The 20,348-nt window shown below is 33.1% G+C and overlaps 1 protein-coding gene and 1 long non-coding RNA gene across 2 annotated transcripts; both read left to right on the top strand.

Moving 5' to 3' along the window:
• The first annotated feature begins 1,132 nt into the window (after nt 1–1,132).
• LOC117690171 (SCO-spondin) lies at nt 1,133–12,923 on the top strand. Its single transcript, XM_066070000.1, has 17 exons — nt 1,133–1,151; nt 3,963–4,020; nt 6,397–6,451; nt 6,612–6,782; nt 7,052–7,162; nt 7,857–7,964; nt 8,322–8,483; nt 8,605–8,715; nt 8,811–8,921; nt 9,056–9,235; nt 9,486–9,656; nt 9,789–9,959; nt 10,283–10,453; nt 10,612–10,782; nt 11,123–11,319; nt 11,622–11,778; nt 12,639–12,923. The coding sequence occupies exons 2-17, from the start codon at nt 3,994–3,996 to the stop codon at nt 12,716–12,718; spliced, it is 2,154 nt and encodes a 717-aa protein (XP_065926072.1). The 5' UTR covers nt 1,133–1,151; nt 3,963–3,993; the 3' UTR covers nt 12,719–12,923.
• A 5,148-nt stretch (nt 12,924–18,071) lies between these two features.
• Nucleotides 18,072–19,881, top strand: LOC117690172 (uncharacterized). Its single transcript, XR_004602289.2, has 3 exons — nt 18,072–18,175; nt 19,266–19,428; nt 19,681–19,881. It is a non-coding gene; the product is annotated as an uncharacterized lncRNA (long non-coding RNA).
• The last annotated feature ends 467 nt before the right edge of the window (nt 19,882–20,348 follow it).

Genomic DNA, 20,348 nt, shown 5'->3' on the forward strand with positions numbered 1-20,348 from the left:
AACGTGAGGAATAGATACTGTAAATTCCTTATTTTACCTAATTCCGCAATTCTGCTGTTTTGCATAGGCGTCGGTTCCGGGGGTCTAGGGGGGCTTAGCCCCTCCCCCCCCCCCCCCCCCCCCACTTTTTTTGCAAATTTAGACCTAATCATTAGGCACATAGCATCATAGTGGGTTCATTCCCCCCCCCCCTCCCCGCCCACTTTTCCTCGCAGCAAAATTGTTCTTAAATATACCTTGAAAAGATTGAAATAATGAGAAGTTGGAGTCATAGATATACTAAACAAAGATAAAATACCAAAAATAAGCGCACGAGGCTCCATCTTTTTTTTTTATTTGACTGATTTTAAAAATGCATACATTCACTATGGTTCAAAGTGTCACAATTACCAATATGTGATTTTTTTTTAAAGATTATTACTTAAAGTCATGTGATGCATGTGATTAAAATGGGAAATATTAGTTATGACGTCACAATTAAAGTAACATGATGATTTAAAAAATGTAACTGAAATATGAAAAAATATACAAAATTTTATCATACGGAAGGTTTAAGCTATTTGTTAAAATTTTGCATTAAATATTAAGAGCAATGGTACCTGAAAAAAAAGCCTACAAGGACACATGGACTAGTAACATGTGCATATACCTACTTATATAGCCAGGTCTAATCATTCTATGCATTATTCCATCTGTGCGTTTCATTACCTAAATCTTTCCAGACATAATTAAACCATGTTATTGTTATGACTGGTTCATACCGGGGTTTCGATAATCTGTCGTTTACTTTTAGATTAAGGATTTAGCTTTCTCAAACAATCGATTTTCAATAGCGTATTTATTAAGTTCGTGAGCAATAGTAGAAAACCATACATCAGCCTGTTGAAATAAATATTTCATATATATTTGAGAGAAATAGGCGAAGGGGGAAAAGTTTATAAAGTAAAAATATATCTACAAAATTAAGTTAAATTTTATAATTCGATAGAGCAACTTATTTATGTGCATACCAATTCCGGTTTGTTTCTCCCATGTGCAATCTGATTGGTCAATACTTTTGACGTCAAAAGTTCACGGCAATATCAGGTATAAATGTCAATTCCTAAAAGTTTTTAACATAAAAAGTAGATAGAGTATTGTTTGTTTGCACGGTATGTTTAAATTTTATGTGTAAAGTTTCAAATTTTAAAATAACTTATCGAAAAAATGTTTTAATTGGCAGTTTTTAATGTTTTGCTGAATCGAAAGGGTTTTTTCTTAAAGAATAAGCAGTTATTGAAGATTTATTAAGGATCTATAGATTGATTTCGTTTGTCATCTTCGCGTTTTGAAATATATTTTGAAATGATAACGCGATGGAGATAAAGTGTGGTTTTATCATAAAAAGAGGAATTTTCATGCCTTTCTGTGAGGATAACGAATAGAAAAATGTGTTTAAACTGTGCCGTTGTGATATCACTCAAAGGACTATATGCGATTTTCTGTAGAGATATATGTGAATAGTGTTTTGAGGATTTTTTTAACCATCAGTGACGTAAGGAGTGTAGAAAAATTAATTTTTAAAAAGTTGAAAAATCTGACCATTAGAAAAGCGTAGCTTAATATTGCATTACACAGTTTCATGCAAACAATCTTGATTATTCAAAACAATAAATTTGATCATTTAATTTTTATAAAATGAGCCTTTTTTCGTACCTGAATATAATTTTATTATTAAGTTTATCATAAAATTTGAGAATAAAGCAATGGGCAATGTAATTCTAATTTGTGGGTTTGAGCTTCTCTGTGATTGAAGACTCATTTTTGTAATAAAATTTCTCAATTTGATAGGGTCATTTAGGATAACATGTGATATTACAGGTAATGACCAAATATAGGGGGATCTTTATATTTATATTTATTACTTTCGTACCGAGAGCATATAAGTAAAAACTAATAAAGTAGCTAAATAGGGAAAGCAATATGCATTTTTATTGCTATGTTAAAGAAAAAAATTCCATGAATTCATGTACATCCAAATGTTACGTAAAAAGTAGTTTTTGCCTTTTTTACTGGATTCGGGGCATTTGAAAAGCCTCATATGACCCTTACCTTGCAACTTTTACTGCATGCATATTGCAAGTATGTGTCATTAGTCCGAGAGAATCCACCACAAAACTCTTATCATAACTAAGATTTAATATTTATAAAAAAAAAAAGCACAAATATTTTTTTTACCGTGGTTTACAACAACGAATACCACTTTTATTCAGATTAAACACACCCCCATCTCTTCCCAGCCCAAGATTTTATTCGTTTTATTATACATTTCTTGGTTTAAATTCACGTGGTTTAAAAATAAAAACATGATTGTTATAAACATTCTGTTTTAATAACCATCAAGTACAAATCGAAACAATTATATAGCTTACATTATGATCATTTTCAAATTCTAGAATTTCTTTTATATACTTTGAGATTAACATACATGTACTTTTAAAAAGGTCGTTAAATGTTTTATGATAAAAAAGATAAATATATATTGTTTTATGAGTAAAGTTTTCAAATTTGTAAATACGAGAGAGCAACCGAAAATTAAAATTTCATGAAATTTTATTTATAAATTTAGGAATAAAATTATGCGGAGGAATCTAAGGAGTGTTTCATAAAAATGTGTGTTCGACAAGATTTACAAATTTTTATAACTGATTTATAATGTTAAACAATTTTAATGAAAGAAACTAACAAGCTCAAACAATTCACATTTAAAGGATCTATAAAAAAATATATTTATAATAATAGAACAATCAATTTGATTGTAAAGAAAAAAGATCATAAATTTTGGTTTTAAATTTACATGAAATGATTATGTTTTGCTTTCATGTTAAGAATAGTCAGCTTTTCAAGAATTATTCTTTTAAAAATAAAAATAAGGCTTCATGTGATGGTTCCTAGAATTTTATAAAATGGGTAAACCCCAAGTTAGTCGTATACAGGGTGTCCCAGAATATCGGATACCACTTTCTGTTTAAATAACTTTTGATTAAATTTTTTTAACAAAATATCAAAGGCATTTTCATAACTGTATATGATTATAATACAACGAATTTAACAAACCTTCATAAATTTTTGTCAAATTGAGCATTGTTTTTTAAAAATACATTACAAATAGAGTGCGTCAAAATGACGTCCTTTTTCATCAATGACAATGTCAATTGGATGAGTAGTATTCCTCACAAAAACCACTGTACGGATCCCATTTCTCAAATCTTCTCACTAATAGACAGGAATCTGTTGCTTGTTGGGATGTTTTACTTCAGGGTATTCTTATTTCATAAATCGAACAACTATATCATTCTGGAATCTGTGTTTAAAAAAACCAGTTTTAAATCGAAAGATTGTTCTCTTGTCCGATTCGTCTTGATTCACTTCAACCAAAGAAATATGATGCAATTTGGCAACATCATAATTCAGTTTTCTCATAAACTTTTTCGTGGGAAAAAATTAAACCATTTTATTTTATATCAGAGTCCCAATTTACAAGTTTTTTGGACAAATATTATTTGATTTATATGAATTTCAAATGGTATCAGATATTATGGTACACCCTGTATAAGCACATGTAGAAAAGAAATAATTATAGAGTATTGACGATATTTCTTTGATTCAATTTGACATGAAATGTTGAAATTAAAAAAAAATCAATAAACTGATTTAATTTTGACCTACTATAAATATTGTTTGCTTTTAAAATTTCTTATAGCAAATAACTTCATCTATTCCATCAAGTGATAAAATATGAACTTGATTTTATCTACTTTCTACTCGTTTGCTGAACTAAATTTTACAGTAAATACTTATACTTCAGCATAAAAATACAACAATTTAGACGTAGGAATTGCTTTTATAAAATATTTAAAACGATCCTGTCCTCTTTCTTAGAAATTGGGATCTAAATTTTTAATTGATAAAACTCTTTTAAGGTATCCGCTCGCGAAGAGTGTGACCAAAGCGATGAGTGGACCTCTGAAGTCAAATTTGGTAAGCACATGTAAATCCAAGCTATTCGTAGGTAATAGTTAAAGACTCACCAAATCATTCAAATCTTACCGTCTGTGTTTTCTTGTTTTGTTAATTTAGTTCTACAGTTTAAGCAGCGATATCATCACGACTCTGATTATACAAAATCACTGCTACTATTAATGTAGCAAATTAACTAACGCTATACTGAAATTTAACAACTTTCTTATTTGTAGTATTTCAGAACAACTGCTATTATTCTACACTACTAATGCACCTATATTTATATTTGCTACTACAGCTACTGTCACTTTTATACTATGGCTACAGTACCTATACAACTAATTATTTGTAACTATATTACTATAGTACTACTACTACTACTAGTACTACTACTACTACTACTACAGCTATAATTGTAACTATACTATTGCAGTCATTGTTACATGTACTATACTACTGCAACTATTGTTATAATGCTATTACAACTATTGTAAGTATACTACAACAGCTATTGTAAATATACTACTATAGCTTTTATAACTATACTACTACAACTATTGTAACTATATATTTCAACTATTGTAACTATAATGCAACAACTATTGTAACTACTGTAAATTCCTAATCAATCGCGAGGAATAAATATCCGCGTAAAATCGCGAGAAGCCCGTCTCGTGAATTTTTAAAATCTCGCTTTTAATTTTCGAACATAATTATGTAAACTACATTAAACTATGATAAAATTTCGACATTCGCGATTTTATGATCTCGCGATTTGGTGGAAAACCGTTGAATCGCGGAATTAAGTACTCGCGTAAACGTAAACTAAGGAATCTTCAGTATACTACTACAACTATTGTAACTATACTACAACAGCTATTGTAATGATACTATCGCCAGTATTGTAATTATACTCGACAGCTAATGTAACTACATGTATACTACTATAGTCTGTCCCAAGATATTTTTGCCGCATATTTTCTTAAATTATTCAATATTTATAAATACCTCTTGGTTCAGACGATGTTCATTCAATAGTATGAAAAAATCCCAAGATTTCCCCTTTGAACGCCCCCTCTAGCTTGTCAGGTATCAGTACACGGCTAAAAATAAAAAGTCTACGAGGTTTTTCCATTGCCAAGGAGATGAAGACGCCCGGATGATAACGTTGAAAAATTGCGCGAGGGGTCCCGAGTATTTCCGAATGGAGAAAAGATGTCAACATTCCCCATTATAAATCTCCGTAGGAAATCTGTTTTCGTTCCTGTGAATTTTTACGAGGGAAAAATGATAATGTGTGAATGAAGTTATCTTGGGAATTTTCCCTTTCATCGATTTTAATTGCACTTCAGTCACAGGTATGTGTATTTTTATTAAAAATCTTTCAAATATGCAGCATAAATATCTTGGGACAGACTATACAGCTGTTATAACTATACTACTACAACTATTGTAACTTAATATTACAACTATTGTTACTATACTACAACAGCTATTGTTACTATACTACAGCAACTATTGTAATTATACTCGACAACTAATGTAGCTATACTACTATAGCTGTTATAACGACATGTATGCTTCTACAACTATTGTAACTATATATTACAACTATTGGTACTATACTACAACAACTATTGTAACTATACTACAACAACTATTGTAACTATACTACTATATATGTTATAACTATACTACTTACAACTATTGTAAGTATATATTACAACTATTGTAACGACTAACAACTATTGTAACTATATATTACAACTATTGGTACTATACTACAACAGCTATTGTAAATATACTGCCACAACTATTGTAACTATACTACAACAGCTATTGTAACTATACTGCAACAACTATTGTAACTATACTACCACAACTATTGTAACCATACTACTACAACTATTGTAACTATACTACTACAGCTATTGTAACTTTACCAATAAAACTATTGTAACTATATATTACAACTATTGTAACTATACTACAACAGCTATTGTAACCATACTACTACAACTATTGTAACTATACTACTACAGTTATAAGCTTTTTAACCCACATATATACTACCAATACTAATGCAACTATACGACTAAATACTGTTTTTGCAACTATACCACTACGATTATTGTTACTTTAATACTGCAGCTAATGTGCTTACACTACTAATTCTTTGTGACTATACTATATAATTACTGTTACTTCAACCCCTGACATTGCGTGTGTAGTAATGGTACTCACACTTCTATATTGTTACCTATAACTAATATTTCTACTACCGCTGTCTATAATTTCAGTATTATTTCACATTGCACTGTTTATGATAACTACCAATCAAATTAAAATATTAGATAAATTCCTGTTTTGTTACTTTGTTTCTTCTTGTTTTAGTTTTTCTACAGGGTCTTAAAGCTTGTTTTGGTGATAGCACTGTTTACATTGCCCGGTAAGTCAGAAAAATCTTAATGTCTTTATTCTTGTTGATTAAATACGATTAGGAGAGAGAGAGAGAGAGCGAGCGAGAGAGAGAGAGATGGACAGACAGTGAGGGGCAAAGAAAGATTATTTCAGAAAAATAGTGAAACTTTATTGCTGTTGTCTTATAGAGTATAGAGTATCCGCCGTAACCTGTAGTTCTGGATGGACCAAGTACGGAGAGAACTGTTACCGACTGTACACGTCAAAACTGCCGTGGATGAACGCCCTGAAGGCGTGTCAGGCCGTGGGTAGTAGTCTGGTGGACGTAGGCTCAGACGGGGAACAGACCTTTGTACACAGTGAGAATATCTCTCTCTACTGAAGATAATTATATTCGCGATGATCAAATAAGACCAATTTTACATTGATGAATTTGTTTTTGATTTTGTTTACTATTAGATTTTTTTTTTCTACATCGCATAAACAGACCTGCGCAAATGAAAAAAATGTTACATATCTTCCCCATTTATTCAAAATTTTCCGACAGGCGAGAGAGACGGATGTCTAGATTCGTTAAAAAAAATTACATGTATAGTCAAATAATACCCTACCATCTTGCTTTATTCAGATCTCGCCAGAGGGTACGAGTTTTGGATCAGTGGGTCAGATTCCTCCACTGAGGGTCAGTGGCTATGGTACGGAAGCATTCAGTCCTGGGGGTACACCAAATGGAACTCAGGTAGGTTATCTATATCAGTAAGATTGTACATATCTAGCGTTGCCTTCATTTGGATTTAAAGATCATTTAAACAATTTTTAAAAATGAGTTGAACGACAGAGACGCAGAGTTGTGACAGGATACACTGTCAAAAACCCATGGTCAATATCACATACGCTTACTGACCGGGACAGCAACTCATTCAACTTTCCTCGTTCACATGAATATTCATTACTCTCATCTCACCAATGAGAAAGCAATACTCTTTAAAACATAACGAAACTAAGAAAATAACAATTACATTTGTTATGAAAACATCCGATTTACTTATTTACATAATTTTACAATAGATGTGGATTACACATGGATTGGTGATATTTTCTCTAGTGTGAATTACCAAAATAAAACCTGAATTATTCATCAGAGCGAGAGAAAAAATCAATGAATTTGCCTACTGTCAGTAAAAGTATTCGAGTCTGGCCGTAGGTTTTCGGCAATGGGTAAGGAATGATTCCACTGGCGAGGGTAATCGTAGCTTGATCGAAGTTCAACTGTTATTAATCCAACAAGTCTAGAGAGGTTGATTGGGAGCGTTGTATTCTACCTTATTTGATATTTTTACATCTGTTATTTTAAGCAGTGAATCACACTTTATTACATATGGGTATGTAAAATTGTATCGCATCCGAAAAGTAGTCTGTTTTGATATGTACAGGCGAGCCCAATAACGCTGGTGGCGAGGACTGTGCCAGTTTACTGAGCGGTGGACGGTGGAACGATTACCCATGTAGCCGAAGCATGGCCTACATCTGTGAACAAACAAGTGAGAAAAAATCCCCACACCTAATTTTTCAACAAATATTGATTAAAGAATATTGGTCAAAACAGTTGTGAAATTGCATTTAAGTTTGAATGTGAATTCTATAATTTAAAGCGTCGTGTCTGTTATATTATTAATGAGCTTTTTAGGATATGTCATATTCGCAAACTTTTTTTTTCTTAAACTAAACAAATTGGCACAAAAACAGTAAATTTTATCTATGACAATCGCCTAGGTTACTTGCATATTCTGTTTACTAGTAACTATAAATTGAAAAGTAATCAGCATGGACATTTTTGGAGTAAATAGAAATACGGTTGATTTCAACATTTCATCAGAAATAAGTTTTGATCATTCTAGCTGCACTGGACGCCTGTGACTCCACGTGGAGTTTTAGGAACGGTAGATGCTACAAGCTGTTTACGTCAAAAGTCACGTGGTCTAATGCGTTGAAGACATGTCAGGCCAACTCAGCTAACCTGGTTAACATTGCTGATTCCGGCGAAAATTCCTTTGTCCATGGTGATTTAAATTTGATTTTATTTATTTTCATTGGGTGTAAACGATGTCATTTAATAAGATGACGATGGGGTTTTGAACAGCGCGAAGAAGTTTTGAATCAAGTTATGCAAATGTTTACTAGGTTTACTGAGAGGCGAGAGTGTGTGGATGGGAGGGTTTGACGGACCGACGGAGGGATCGTGGGCGTGGTCCGGGGGAGTTTTCACCTGGAGCTACACTAACTGGAAGTCAGGTACACGTTTCTCCAAACACACACGGCATTTGTTACGAATATTAATATTATTCGGCCGTTTCGTTATATACACTCTCTTCATACGTCTTCTGCAGGCGAGCCAAACAACTCTGGGGACGAAGATTGCAACATGATGTACTCTAGCGACGGAAAATGGAATGATGGGAAATGTTCTGGATCACTGCAGTTCATGTGTGAAAAAAATAGTACGGATTAATCACGACTACACCAAATTGATAAAATCTGACTTAAAGAAACCATATAAACAGTAAAACACGCCATCAAAATACTTTCTTTTTTTTTAAATTCTTATTTTATAAAAAAAATTTCAATTTTAAAGCACCTCCAATAAATGGTGGATGGTCAGGTTTTGGATCTTACGGTTCATGCTCTAGATCTTGCGGGGGAGGTACTCAGACGAGGTCAAGGACGTGTACAAACCCTGCCCCTCAGTGGGGAGGGGACAACTGTCCCGGATCTTCTACGTCCTCCCAGGCCTGCAACACCCATAGTTGCCCAAGTGCGTTGGTTTAATTTTTAAGTGCGTATTTACAAAAAGAAATATGAATTATAAGATTTTAATTTTGCAATTTATTAACACATTCTAAAGTATTTAATTTTAAAGTCCGTGTTTATTAAATTACAATAAACTTTAATTAGTTTCTTTTTCTCCTCTATATAATGAATGAATTAAATTATATACCAATCGAATGTAAATAGACTTACCGGCATACTGATTATGTTGATATTTTTCATTTTACGTTAATTAGTCAATGGGGGCTGGTCAAGCTGGGGGAGTTACGGGTCCTGTACTGTGACGTGTGGAGGAGGGACTCAGCAGAGGTCACGCACCTGTACTAACCCCGCCCCCCAGTATGGCGGGGCCAACTGTCCGTCAACTAGTACATCGTCACAGAGCTGTAACACACATAATTGTCCAAGTACGTTATATGTCATTAAAATACGGTACCAAATCATGGTTATGATTTAGTTCTCTTTTTATGAAAGATTTTTGTTTTAAATGCCGTTTTAGAAAAATTCTTATAGTGAAATTATGTCTTCTACAATTGCAGTTGATGGACAGTGGACCAGCTGGGGTTCATGGGGTTCATGCTCAGTCAGCTGTGGAGGCGGAAGTCAGTCAAGATCAAGGTCATGCACAAACCCCGCCCCCCAGTATGGAGGCAGTGCTTGCTCGGGATTCTCCTCTACGTCACAGGCCTGTAACACACACAACTGTCCAAGTAAGATAATTTTACAACATAGGAGTGCATGTTTGTTTCAGATTTTAATATGTGATATTTCGATGTATTAAAATAACGAAATTATCAAATTTAGTGGTGAATTAAATGAGTTTTAGAATTTTGTTGCTTGATAAGATAACTGTATGTGTCTGGTATTTTACGTTACTAGCATTATCATTCGGTACCTTTGTGTCAAAATAAACATATTTCATATTATAACCTTAGTATACATCACTCACAACTGTACAACAAAAATAAGTGTCGGGAGTTAATAATTAAGACACATAAATTGTGATCATTTGTATTATTCTAACGTTGATTAGTAAATGGAGGCTGGGCTAGTTGGGGGAGTTACGGGTCCTGTACTGTGACGTGTGGAGGTGGGACCCAGCAGAGGTCACGCACCTGTACTAACCCCGCCCCCCAGTACGGTGGGGCCAACTGTCCGTCAACTAGTACATCGTCACAGAGCTGTAACACACAAAATTGTCCAAGTAAGCTATTACAGCGTACATCTGATAAATAACAAATAACACATTTATAATTGAGTAAAAGTTTTCTTGGTTCATTCGTTCTAAGTTAATAAAAAGAACGCAGTTGATACAGTATGTGATTGAATAACCTGTAAAAATTAAAATAAATCTTAATTAAGTTGATGGCCGGTGGTCAAGTTGGGGATCCTACGGCACATGCTCAGTGACCTGTGGAGGCGGAACTCAGTCTCGTTCGCGTACCTGCACAAGTCCATCCCCCCAATATGGCGGCGCTTCCTGTCCTGGGGCTAATTCAATGTCTCAAAATTGCAACACGCAGGTTTGCATAAGTATGTATATAATATTCTGTTCTTTTACACTTACGCAAATGTACCATACATATATTTATTTTAGAAAAATTAAACACTTGCCTTATTTTCACTTGATTGCCTGTGGATATTTTTTTTGAGAGTGATTTTACAAAACGAATATCATTTTCATAGACCATGTTATATACATAAATTGATATATAAAATTGCATTGGTTTTTTCATATTAGACAATCAAATAAAGGAAAAAAAAATGTCCAAGTAAATAACATCATTACAGTCTTAATCGAAGAAAAACTTATAAGACTGATAATATAACTAATTTTATGTTGAAGAATACAAAAGATAGAATTTTTTTGCAGTTGACGGAAGTTGGGGAGCTTGGGCAACGTGGGGGTCTTGTACAAAGACCTGTGGGGGCGGAAGAAGGTCGCGCTCACGATTTTGCACCAACCCAAGGCCGGCTAATGGCGGATTAGATTGCCCAGGGAGCTCAGCTGATTTTGACGATTGTAACACAGGGACATGCACTTCTATAGCCGCTGGAACATATCAACAGGTGCGATAAATGTATTGTGCTATTGTAAAAATTTCAAAAACAGGTTTAAGTGTTTTATCATGAGAGATCGACAATTTGAAAGAGCTAGGGAATGGTTTGTTATTCAGCAAACAAGATAAAAACGCGAAAAGCATATTCCATTACGAAATTTTCTCAGACTTTCTATCCTTTAATCAATTTTGAGAATTTAGACATCAATTGTTTATGGTTTGTAAAATGATAGAAGTAATTGCGGATGTTTTTCTAGACGTGTTTGAATTCAACAAAATTCAAATAGATATATTCTTCATCATTTTATCTAGTTATGTCCAACCGGTTTCTTCACCTGTCAATCTGGTGGTATCACGTGTATTCAGTCGTCATTCCAATGTGACTGCTCAGCAGACTGTGACGACGGAAGTGACGAAACAGCGACGTACGCCGGATGTACCATGGCAGACACATGTGAAAACGGGGCTGGTAAGTTAAATTTACTTTCTTAATGAAACTTCCTGTGTTTAATTTACATGTACCTCTAAAATAAACTGTTTACAAACGTATTAAATTTTGTTTTAGTATGAATTGTGTATACCTATTAAAAGGACCAAGTGCGGTTTTATGCAATTTTTGCCCCCAAAAATCAAAGTTCTAGACAGAGCTTTAAAATAAGGTGAAAGATAGTTATAATCATATTGGAAATAAAGGTGTAAAAGGTTATCACCACAGTGCCGTCATAATGTAGAAATGACGTCATGAATATTGCTTTATTTTGATAAATTGATGTTTTGTGGCAAAATATGGGTGTCTTCCGATGATTTTTCGACTGGGAAACATCGAGCGCAGGCTTGCTCAAGTACCATTTTTTAGTATGATATGTATAACTATCTAAAGAAAAACATATGTTAAAATCGCACTTGCGCAGACCTGCGCTCTATACTTCCGAATGCAAAATATAGAGCAAAAATGAGAATATCTTCATTTGTTTGCAAATTTGCGGGAAATATGTCATTTAGGTGACGTCATAGATAAACAGCGAGTGAGCAATGATGACTAAAATCAAGATTAAAGTTATAGGCATCCTCTTTACAATGATTTGTGAAGATTTCATTTTTATACGATACTATTTAAAAATTGGTTGAAATCGGGGGCAGATATTTGACCATACCGCACATAGTCCTTTCACATTGTTTCTATAAAACAATGTTACATGTTCTCAAACATGAAGTTACAGTATAGTTTTAAATCAGCACAGTTATATTAATATTTCGGGGTGATATTGACTATATTGACGATGATATTTTTAAATGATGTCATATTCCTTATTTTATTTTACTCTGTAGGCCGGTTTGCCATCTCTTTGCCGATCCTGTTTGGAACACTTCTGAGCGGTCTCCTTGTCGTGGTTTTGTCTGCTAGATGAATTGAACTTTAATTTGTTATCATGCTCCATGTATAGACATTAAATTTCAGCATCATCAAAAAAATATATATCATTGATTTGACATTTTGATATTTTATAGCATGTCAGTTTTATTAATTACATGTTTTTGTAATTCTGCCAATGTATAGATAATGTTTAATGTGTCACCAAACAACTACATTGAAATAAAACTATATTCATCGCAGTTTTCAACCTTCATTTTAGAAGATTTACAAAAAACAAAATCTATTTTCATATTTTAGGTCATTTAATAATAGCTGCATGCAGGTCTTTAGCTCCCGGTCTGAATAAATTCGGATGGACGACCTGAGAGCTACAGGGCCTCCCACAGTAAAAACTGCAATTTACGGCGCACAAAAAATTGCGCTAGCTTTGGACTGATTAACCTTATATCCGAACATATTCTATACAAATATTTGATTCCAAAAACTTCCTCGGACATTTTACCACAGATATTATTACTTTACTTGCCTCTGATATTTTTTTTTTAAATCTCCGGCCCCGTAAAGTGAAGTGGTGCAGTTGGTTTAGTTGATCTATTGCCCGAGGCCAATGGCTGCGGGCAATAAATCAAACTGAGCTGTTCCCTGCACCAAGGGAAAAAAAATCGGGTCTATTGACTGTTCAGGCATGTCATAATTGTTTTATTACCTATTCCGTGTTTAGTATTTTGTGTTCACAATTATAAAATACAGAAGTTTTTCATACCATTACATGTTCAAGTCATTGTTGATTAATACAAAGATGACCTAAATAGATCACTTTCAAACGCATGCAAAATAGACGAAAATATTTAATATGTAATACAACAACAAAATCCCTTTGATAAGGTTATAATATATAAATAGTGCCCGTTTAGCAGGGTAAGAGTTGAAATTGACACCCCGAGAAAACTATTGTCAACCGACGCAAAGCAGATCCTAAACGGGTACTATTTATCTTATTATACTGAATGTCTTAATTTTAAAGAAAACTTTACTACTTTTATATATCTTTGGCGAACCGTACGCGCATAGTTTACGCACATGTAACAATTCGTTATGTTACCCGTTGCTAAGTATATTGCTAACGCTGAGGGGAATTGAACGGATTATCAACTGCGTCTAAACCAATCAGATTTCAGTATTTAACATGAAAGTATAATAATATATAAATGGTGCCTGTTTGGGAGGGTAACAGTTGAAATTGACACCCCGAGAAAACCATTGTCAACCGACGCGAAGCGGAGGTTGACATTGTTTTTCGAGGGGTGTCAATTTCAACTGTTATCCTCCCAAACAGGCACTATTTATTTTATTATACTGAATGTCTTAATTTTAGAGACTCTTTTACTGCTTTTATATAGAAATGGCGTGAATTCAACGGCGAACCGTACGCGCATGATTTACGCGCATGTAACAATTCGTTATGTTACCCGTTGCTTAGTGTGTTGCTAACGCTGAGGGTAATAGAACGGATTATCAACTGCGTCTAAACCAATGAGCTTTCAGTATTTAACATGAAAGTATAATAAAAGTATTTGTTGAACTATTTCTTCTCCTTGAACGATACATTTGACGGATTAAAACAGAAGTCTTTTAGATTGCTTGTAATATATTTTTAGATGAAACGGACTCGAAAACCTATAGTATGGTTAAAAAAAATCATACCTGTAGTGTATAACAAGTTGACTTTTAACAAAACTATATTACTAATCATAAATATGGACATTACTCATTTTTGGACTGTATATTTCTGAATATACATGTACTAATTAATGACCAAACGCTTTATTTTGTTAATTTTATACAACATCAATTTTGATCAATTTTGTTTCCATGCGAATTCAAGTTATTTATTTAAACAACGCTTTCTTTGGTGATTCATTGAAGATACTAGTATAAGATAGCGACATTGTAGAAAAAAACATAACCTGTATCAGCGAGTTATGTAAATTTATTCTGCAACGATCGCTACCTCATAACATGCATGAATCATCAAATTGTAATCAATTGATAAATAAAAGTAACTAAATTATTGTTAATGTACATCAGTACGATAGGTAAGGGAAATAGCCAAATCGTCAGATGTTGGAATTTGTGTCTGACTTCACTATGACTATTTCGTGCAGTCCGAATATAATACCGTCAAATTGCCGATATTTATGTTGCAGGCAGGGAATAGAAATTCATTGATCTTAGCAACCATTTTGTTAGCAGGAATTTTTATTTATTTATTATATTTATATTATTATATTTATTGCCATAATTTAAAGCTTACGGCTAGTGGATTTTATATGAGTTTTTTTGTCAATAAATAATATTACTTATATGAAAAAGTATATTTTCGCGCGTAGATTTGTAACCTGTAATTTAAGAAAAAACTACGTAGGAACTTCTTTTTCTTAGGATATTCCTACGCAGCCTGTCCGAGCGGGTGGTCAGGGTACGGCAGTACCTGCTACAAACTGTTCACCAGCTCCAAGGAGTGGTCCCTGGCCGCCAGGGCTGTCAGAGGTACGGCGCCAACCTGGTCAGCATCAACTCCTCGGGGTAACAGTATTTCATTGAGAGTACGTAGTACATTTATAAACATAAGTTACTTCTATAGGAAACAGTACTTCATTGAACGTATGTGGTACATTTATATAACAGTTACTTGTATAGGAAACTGTACTTCATTGAGAGTACATGGATCGTTTATATAACAGTTATTTCTGTAGGAAACAGTACTTCATTGAGAGTACGTGGTACATTTATATAACAGTTAATTCTGTAGGAAACAGTACTTCATTGAGAGTACGTGGTACATTTATATAACAGTTATTTCTATAGGAAACAGTACTTCATTAATTGAGAGTACGTGGTACATTTATCTAACAGTTATTTCTATAGGAAACAGTACTTCATTAATTGAGAGTAAGTGGTACATTTATCTAACAGTTATTTCTATAGGAAACAGTACTTCATTGAGAGTACGTGGTACATTTATATAACTGTTATTTCTATAGGAAACAGTACTTCATTAATTGAGAGTACGTGGTACATTTATCTAACAGTTATTTCTATAGGAAACAGTACTTCATTAATTGAGAGTACGTGGTACATTTATCTAACAGTTATTTCTATAGGAAACAGTACTTCATTAATTGAGAGTAAGTGGTACATTTATCTAACAGTTATTTCTATAGGAAACAGTACTTCATTGAGAGTACGTGGTACATTTATATAACTGTTATTTCTATAGGAAACAGTACTTCATTAATTGAGAGTACGTGGTACATTTATCTAACAGTTATTTCTATAGGAAACAGTACTTCATTAATTGAGAGTACGTGGTATACTCCCTTCTCATTATATCGCCACAGGACCATACAACTTAGACGAGCTCACTTTTGATCTCAGTCGCACTTTTACAGAATGGAACATATAATGTAAAAGTAAGACTGAGATAAAAAGCAACCGAATCTAAGTTTTATGGTCCCGGTGCCATATTGTCATACCAACGTTTAAATATACATAGATGAGACTGTACTATAGAAGAAATACACTTTTGTTATCTGTTTAAAACTTATAAATACACTAAATCAAAATACTCGTATAAGAGAAATGACATTGTTTTAAAGATTCTATGTATTAGACATGTGAACATGGTGAATATGCAATCTAATTAAAATTATATTTTTGATCCGCTTTGTGAAGAGATCTATTGGAGCGGATTAAAGATGTAATTTTAATTATAATTGGTAAATTTGTAATCGTAGATTTGATTGGTGGAAACACGGCGTGGACCAGTGGATCGGACCGGAACTACGAAGGAGCATGGGCGTGGTACAGTGGTTTCTCGAGGTGGTCCTACACCATGTGGCGCAGCGGTTCGAATTTGTTGCTCATATTGTCACATTTATAAAATATATTATTAAGGTGGCTCTATACACCCACAGTTTATTCCAATTTTCAATAGAAGACCACAGAACATATTCTTATCAAATATTAAAATGATGATAGGGATACTATAGGTATTTTTAAAGAATTTTTAAATGTTTTTTCGTGTTTTTGCAAAATATTTTTTAAAAAGATAGCTATTTACAAATTGAGAGAAATTTTTTTGTCATATGATGGATATTTCCTTCGGACACATAAAAAAATATATAACTTTTCTTAATATTCAAAAATGTTATTATTGCAATATTTTTTAGTATTTCCCCAAAACATAATTTTTCATATTTTCTTACTCTGTTGACAAATCATCAGAAAAAGTTGCTTGATGTTATAAGAAAACGTATTTTAATAAATGTGACATAAAAAATTGAATGAAAATCATTGCAAATAAACGCAAAAAAAATATTTTATATTTAAAGGTAAGGGTTATCGTTCCTAAGTCCCAAGGCCCAAACACATTGGGGACTTTTCATTTCTGAGTTGAAGAAAATAAATATAATGTTTGAATGATAAATACAATACGTATTTCATTATAGGCCTGTATAAGTGAATATATTCGCTTTTATGCAAAACTAAGTCAAATAAATAAAGGGGAAAATTGACTTGGCTTATAGGATTTATGTTTCCCAACCTGAGAGAAATTCAAAGCAACCCTCCCATCCCCTTAATGTGGTAAGGAACATCCGTAGATATTAATGTGCATTAAAGTATATAATAATTGAAATACTTCCACTGCTTTAGAATTTTCTTCCACAGTATTCAACAAAAAACACGTTATAGAAAATTTTGGAAAGATAAAAAATTTATCGCTCTCAACGGGATTCGAACTCATGACCTACAGGTTTGTAGAAAACCCACTATCCCACTGCCCTACGGCGTAACAAGTCAATGAAGGGAAAGAAACTATTTAAAAAATTATATTTGATTTTATTGTTTATTTCGATAAATAATACCACACAACGTGAAGGTGTCACATACCACATTACTTGTAAGTAATGAATTTTCCAATTATCAAATTAAATCTATTCATTTAACAAATTTTTCAAAAGAGCGGTCCCCATGCAATTCGTCTCAGATTAAATCAGCCAGGACCGGAAGTGCATGCTTCCAGATTTACTTTTTTGCGTACTGCGTCATCAAAAAATGGTGTATAGAGCCACCTTAAATAATGATTTTGAAAAGTCGTTTAGCAGTATAACAGGAAGTTATATAGCATGTCATACTGAAATTTTAGAAGATCGATTTTTAATACATTTTGTATTTTAAACAACAGACTTAACTACAGGCGAACCCAATGAATCTGGTGTCGATAAGCTTTTAGTAACAAGATAGGCAGTACTTTAAACACCCATGATATTAATGCTCCATGCTACATGCACTAACGTAATGATTGACTTTACTTTAGGCGAGCCCACTAATTCTGGGGGCGAACACTGTCTGCACGTCTACACCAGCCGGAACGGATGGAATGACCTCCCCTGTAACCGGGCTTTAGCATACGTCTGCGAGATCCACTGTATGTACTTTTCAGAAGTCAAAACGCAAACTTACATTATATTTTTTGCATTCCTCTTGCCTTTTTACAAACTAAACATTAAAATTCAGATTTCTGCATGCTGCATTTAACTCACTCGTATTTTTTATTTATTTACTTTTTTACCTTAAGGCGGCCCGTTATTTGATATACATTTAATTATTGTAAATGCATTTCTGCGGGATAGTTTTTTTTTATAGTTACATTATATTATGCTTATTTTTATGAATTAAAAGTAAATTTGCATGTACGTAGAAATATGTTTTATGCCTTTAAAAAATATAACATATTTTTTTTGTACTCGTAAATGTAAAGTAGGTCATAGACTGTCGTGTTAGGCGCGTTTTTATCGAAACTATGATCTATTCGAAAAATTTCAGAGTTTTTCATTCTTTTCAAACAATGTATCGGGATCGCTATACTAAAGACTTAAAGTGTATAAATTTGTTATATTTCCTTGTGAACGGTGGTAGAAAAATATCATGAAATGACATCCATATCAATAATACATGTATACGCAAAATATGAAAGAACTGAAAATTTGAATTGACCTAAAACCTGATTTATTTTTAATTCTTTTGAAAACCTCGTGCAATTAAATAACCATGATTATCTTCATACATTGAAGTGTAGATAAGATTTATAATTCCATGTAGGAAAAAAAAATTATCCGGCTTATTTTTTACCTTTAGAATTGTGCAGTTTCTACCGGATAAGCATGATCTTACATGTACTTTTAAAGTAATCCATTTCTATTTTATAATGTGGTCCTTTGAAATCATATAAACTAATGCATTCAGTTTTAATTCAATACAATGCAACAAAACAAATCAAAATGGTTTGAAATACATATGTATCTCCAAGAGAATAATGATGAGTTTCACTTTGTATTAGAATAATATACCAATCAATGTGTTCTCCATTACAATGGTCGTTTTCACTTTTACAGCTAATGCTTTTTATTAAATTAATGCATTTTATGTCCCAGCTTTGTCCTAGCGGTTACCTAAGGTTACATTTAATATTCCAACACTGTTCTAGCAGTTACTTAAGGTTACGTTTTATAATCCAGCTTTGTCCCAGTGGATACTTTACGTGTGAGTCGGGGTCCATGACATGTATCTACAACGCTTTTAAGTGCGACTGTTCCAAAGACTGCGATGACGGAAGTGACGAAACAGCCGGATATGCCGGATGTACAAACGTTGAGCAATGCTTACTGGAGAATGGAGCAGGTTCGATTAAATAATGACTGTACATGAAATGTCCTGTCTTTTGTGGGTTAATTAGGTGTTCTTTTATTTCAAGTTTTACAGCTTACGTCTCTCCCAATCTGTATAAGAACAACGCTTAAATCAAAGTTTAATTACATGTACCTGATATGGAAAAGACAAATTTGGTCCGTAATCCATTTGCAAAAATTGTGTTATTTTTTGCAAAAAAAATGTTAATCGGATACGCATCTGATATATTTTTTTTATTTGCAGGTTATACTTCAGTTTCCCTTGCAACTTTGTTCTTCACTATGCTGACCTGTTTCCTCGCCAAACTGATCAGTTCTTAAACCCGCTCTGTTACATATACCAAAGAAATCATTCATTGTTGGATTTGGAAATCATATTTAAAGTTTAAACTGTTGGAATTTTCTATGTTAATGCGTATATTGGTTTCATTTCATATTCTTATAAACATCAAATATTTAAATCTTTAGTTTACCATTGTGTGCTTTGCAATAAAACTAGATTAAAAATGTGGTGTTTTATTATTTTACTTACACTCATGCATTAAATCACATAAACTAATCCCTTATCACACCATTACGTTGCTACATAAAAGGTGTAGGCATTCTAAAATTTTACCATATTGCAATTGCACTGCTTTAGTAAGCTTCACAATCCTTTCTCTTTGTGAAAACAAACGTGACCTACAATTTTTTTTAGAATGCTAGAGCAATTAAAACCATTTTAAACTTTACTATTCATGATTTCCTGCAAAAGGTTGCCTCTTATAAATATAATCGATGCTAAACTGGACTATATACACGTACGCCTAAATAGTGTTTCATTGAAATTTCAATTATTTGTAGTTTCAGTTCATTTTTTGCAGATGTTTCCAAGAAAGGGGAGGGGGGGCAGAAGTATTTTACAAATATCTC

The sequence above is a fragment of the Magallana gigas genome, chromosome 8 (assembly GCF_963853765.1).
Source record: "Magallana gigas chromosome 8, xbMagGiga1.1, whole genome shotgun sequence".
Taxonomy (NCBI): Eukaryota; Metazoa; Mollusca; class Bivalvia; order Ostreida; family Ostreidae; genus Magallana; species Magallana gigas.